Here is a 4,645-nt window from a genome sequence, read left to right as displayed (position 1 = left end):
TGATGTAAAAAGGGCTTTATAAATACATTTGATTGATTGATTGAGATGTGCAATGTATTCACACTTGATCTCGGGAAAGTGCTTTGGCTCTCGTCGAAGAGAGAAGTCTGTCCAGCTCAGTAAAGTCTCAAACCTAAATTGTCAACAACAGTGAAATGGGCTACTCCCTATGTGAATTAATAGGCGAAAAACACCTCAATTAAAACTGTTGTTAGAAAATCAAACTTGTTCATAAATCATTTGAAATTGACAAGTTGTAACATAGCTTATACATAATAAGAAGGCAGCATGCCTTGGTTTGAGGGCAGCGCAGGTTAACTGTCCTGTTGCGTAACAATAACATTTTGAAACAGTGAGTGCATTCTGACATCATGCGCATAAAAAAACTCACAGAGATGCCCCCTAAGAATCCTGACACTTGACTACTTGTTGGTGTGTTCTCAGGGTGTCGTATGATGGATGGATAGAAAGATGGAGCAACTCCTACTGGGGGGGAGGAGCATTAACAGTATAAAGGACAGTCACCTCTCGCCCAGTAAGGACTTCATCACCGTCTGCTCAGATAGGTAGATAGTAATTTACAACTAATATTGTTACTATGGGCAATGCTAAATAAAGTAGCAAAGTAATACAAGAATAAATTGACTATGCTGTGTAGATGATCAATGATAAACTCATTGTGAATAGCTCTCATAGTTATTAGGTGACTAGGGGACTGTAAACAGGTCTCTCTCTAAAGCATGTGTGTTCTGAGGAGGTTCCTCCTGTGCTATGCTTTTTACAGGACTCTGATGTTGCGCATGGAGAACGTCTCCTACGTGGCCCTGAGGCAGCCCATCGTGTTTGAGCTGGAGGGCTTTGAAGTGCCTCGGAGCTATGGTTACCCCCTGTTTGCCCTGTTCCTGGCCATCTACTTCCTGGTGCTGCTGGGGAACGGGGTTGTGATGAGTGTGATTGCAATAGATAAGACGCTACACAAGCCTATGTACGTGATGGTGTGTAACCTGGCTGCCTGTGACCTGCTGGGAGGAATGGCTGTGATGACTCAGCTCATGGTCATCTTCCTGACGGGGGAGAAGAGGATTCCATACAACAGTGCCTATGCTCAGGCCATCTGTGTTCACACGTATGGTGCAGCTGTACAAACCATACTGTCAGCCATGGCCTATGACAGGTATGCAGCAGGTCAYGGTAGATGAAAATGTCTCACAGTGAAGTAAACCTCTGCCTAGCTGTACTCGTCTATGGGAGAGTGAAATGTTCTCTCAGGGCCACATTTATTAAGTGGTTTCCACAAGTGCAAAAATTGAATCTGTTGTTGTTAAGAAGGAATAATATTAATAGTCGTAAAATAATGCATTATAATCCAATTACAGGTATGTGGCAGTGTGTGAACCATTGAGGTACCATGCGATCATGACAACGGCCCACATGGTTTTTGTGATCTTGCTGGCCTGGGCTGTAGCAATCATCCTTATAGCTGTGCTCTTTGCTTTGAATGTGGGTACTCCACTATGTGGAACCTACATCAGGCATGTCTACTGCAGCAACCGCTCCATCCTGAACCTGGCCTGTGTGCCCACCCCCATTAACGATATCTACGGCAAGTTTGTGTAAATGAGGATTGACCCCCGCCATTATGTTATATCACTGTAATTATGAAGCATTGGTTGTTTTTTTAATCTTGTTTTGTCATTCACATTTTCTTTCCTATGACTTGTATTATGACTTCTTCATCTCATTCCAGGTTTGTGCATGACTTGGGTTCTCAGCAGCGGTTCCTTCCTCATCATCTTTTTCTGCTATACCAAGATCCTGTCAGCCTGTCTGATGAGGAAGAGTGACAAGGGCAGTCGTAGTAAGGCCTTACAGACCTGCGCCACTCACCTGGTCATCTACGTGATCTACGAAATTGTCAGCCTCACCATTATCCTCAGTAACCGCTTCCCCCAGGTCCCAATGAACATCAAGAAGTTCTGCACTATCCTGATGTTTATAGTTCCCCCTCTAATTAACCCTATCATCTATGGATTTGTCACTAAAGAGTTACGCACAAGCATTATAAAGCTGTTGAAAACACGGGTCGCACCCAAACTGTAAAATGTTTGACAGTTTACTGTGGCATCCCCACCGTACCCATCGTTCCAGATAGAGAACATGCATATAATAATAACAGAGGTCATCTAACAGGTTGCAGGAAAAAAAATATGGGCAATGTAAAAGAAATCTGAATGAAGTGCATTTACTGTAGTGGCCTCCAGTGGGTCCCCAAAGTGCTGTACAGTATGGCTTAGTGAGCATTGAATGTGTAGTGGGCTTGTAGTAGTAATACAGTATTTGTTTGAAAAAATTATAATTAAAGTTACATTCAATTTCTGCTCCCAGAAAGAGATAGCAGATAATACAAGCATGATATGATGTGTGTCTCTAGCTCATGCTGTTTAATTTCCATGGTAGTTAGAATATGACACATGACTTTGTTGTGCCATTGTGAATTTGTGTAGCTGTTACATTTGCTTTGTTATACAAATGACAGCATGTTCAATGTGAATAATAAGTAAACATACATGATACCATTGATTGGGAATGCCTACTTTAAAAAATATATATATTTTTGCAGCCCTTATAATAATATACAACTGAAACACAATTTTCTTGATTTGCACCACGTAATAATATGAAATAAGGCATRAAGGGACTATGAAGTGTGGCAGGTAGCCTAGTGGTTAAGAGCATTGGGCCAGTAGCTGAAAGGTTTGGATCCCCAAGTCGACTAGGTGAATAATCTGTCGATGTGCCCTTGAACAAGGCACTTATAGCGCATTCAGAAAGTATTCAGACCCCTTGACTTTTCCCACATTTTGTTAAGTTACAGCCTTATTCTAAAATGGATTAAGATCGTTGTTCTTCACCCTCAATCTATACACACCACATAATGACAAAGCAAAAACAGGTTGTAATTATTTCATGCGCATTTATAAAAACATAAAAAACTGAAATATCACATTTACATAAGTATTTAGACCCTTTACTCAGTATTATGTTGAAGCACATTTGGCAGTGATTACAGCCTCGAGTCTTCTTGGGTATGACGCTACAAGTTTGGCACACCTGTATTTGGGGAGTTTCTCCCATTCTTCTCTGCAGATCCTCTCAAGCTCTGTCAGGTTGGATGGGGAGCGTCGCTGCACAGCTATTTTCAGGTCTCTCCAGATATGTTTGACGGGTTCAAGTCCGGGCTCTGGCTAGGACACTCAAGGACATTCAGAGACTTGTCCTGAAGCCAATCCTGCATTGTCTTGGCTGTGTGCTTAGGGTCGTTGTCCTGTCGGAGGTCCTGAGCATCTGGAAAAGGTTTTCATCAAGGATCTCTCTGTACTTTGCTCCGTTCATCTTTGCCTCGATCCTGACTAGTCTCCCAGTCCCTGCCGCTATAGAACATCCCCACAGCATGATGCTGCCACCACCATGCTTCACAGCAGGGATGATGCCAGGTTTCCTCCGGACGTGACGCTTGGCATACAGGCCAAATATTTCAATCTTGGTTTCATCAGACCAGAGAATCTTGTTTCTCATGGTCTGAGAGGCTTTTAGGTGTCTTTTGGAAAATTCCAAGCGGGCTGTCATGTGCCTTATACTGATGAGTGGCGTCCGTCTGGCCACTTTACCATAAAGGCCTGATTGGTGGAGTGCTGCAGAGATGGTTGTCCTTCTGGAAGATTCTCCCATCTCCACAGATGAATTCTGGAGCTCTGTCAGAGTGACCATCGGATTCTTAGTCATCTCCCTGACCAAGGCCCTTCTCCCCCGATTGCTCAGTTTGGCCTGGTGGCCAACTCTAGGAAGAGTCTTGGTGGTTCCATTTAAGTATGATGGATGCCACTGTGTTCTTGGGGACATTATTTGGTGCCCTTCCCCAGATCTGTGTCTCAACACAATCCTCTACAGAAAATTCCTTCCACCTCATGGCTTGGTTTTTGCTCTGACATGCGCTGTCAACTGTGGGAACTTATATAGACAGGTGTGTGTCTTTCCAAATCATATCCAATCAATTGAATTTACCACAGGTGGACTCCAATCAAGTTGTATAAACAACTAAAGGATGATCAATGAAAACAGGATGCACCTGAGCTCAAACTTTTAATTTCATGTCTCATAGCAAAGGGTCGGAATACTTATGAATATAAGGTATTTCTGTTTTTGTTTTTTATAAAACCTAGTTTTGGTTGGTCATTGTGGGTTATTGTGTGTAGATTGATGAGGACAACAATTATTTCAATCCATTTTAGAATAAGGCTGTAACATAACAAAATTTGTAAAAAGGGAAGGGGTCTGAATACTTTCAGAATGCACTGTGTCATGACTGTCATGTGAGGAGCACACTGGGTCAGATCAGCTTTGCAATGACTGACAATAACCAGACCCTCTCCCACCTGCATAGGGGGGAGGAGGGCACTGACCGTTTTAACACCTCCACATCCAGTCGTAAATTAAGCAGGAGAGGACTCTCTCTCTACCCTCCATATTGGCTAAACGAAAGTCCCCTTGTCTCCAGAGACTTTTACCCGCCTAAAACTCTAACGTCTAAAAAGTGGATAATGGAACCACAATTCTAACATTAAGAATGTGGGGAATGGTCAGTGGG

At 42.8% G+C, this 4,645-nt stretch overlaps 1 protein-coding gene across 1 annotated transcript; it reads left to right on the top strand.

Annotated features, from left to right (window-relative positions):
- The first annotated feature begins 471 nt into the window (after positions 1-471).
- Positions 472-2,311, top strand: LOC111979988 (olfactory receptor 10A6-like). The gene is made up of 4 exons (XM_024147710.1): positions 472-566; positions 785-1,174; positions 1,377-1,603; positions 1,748-2,311. The coding sequence occupies exons 1-4, from the start codon at positions 472-474 to the stop codon at positions 2,098-2,100; spliced, it is 1,065 nt and encodes a 354-aa protein (XP_024003478.1). The 3' UTR covers positions 2,101-2,311.
- The last annotated feature ends 2,334 nt before the right edge of the window (positions 2,312-4,645 follow it).

The sequence above is a fragment of the Salvelinus sp. IW2-2015 genome, linkage group LG20 (assembly GCF_002910315.2).
Source record: "Salvelinus sp. IW2-2015 linkage group LG20, ASM291031v2, whole genome shotgun sequence".
Taxonomy (NCBI): Eukaryota; Metazoa; Chordata; class Actinopteri; order Salmoniformes; family Salmonidae; genus Salvelinus; species Salvelinus sp. IW2-2015.
Note: the sequence above shows the minus strand (reverse complement) of the source record. Positions and strands in the feature narration are given on the sequence as shown.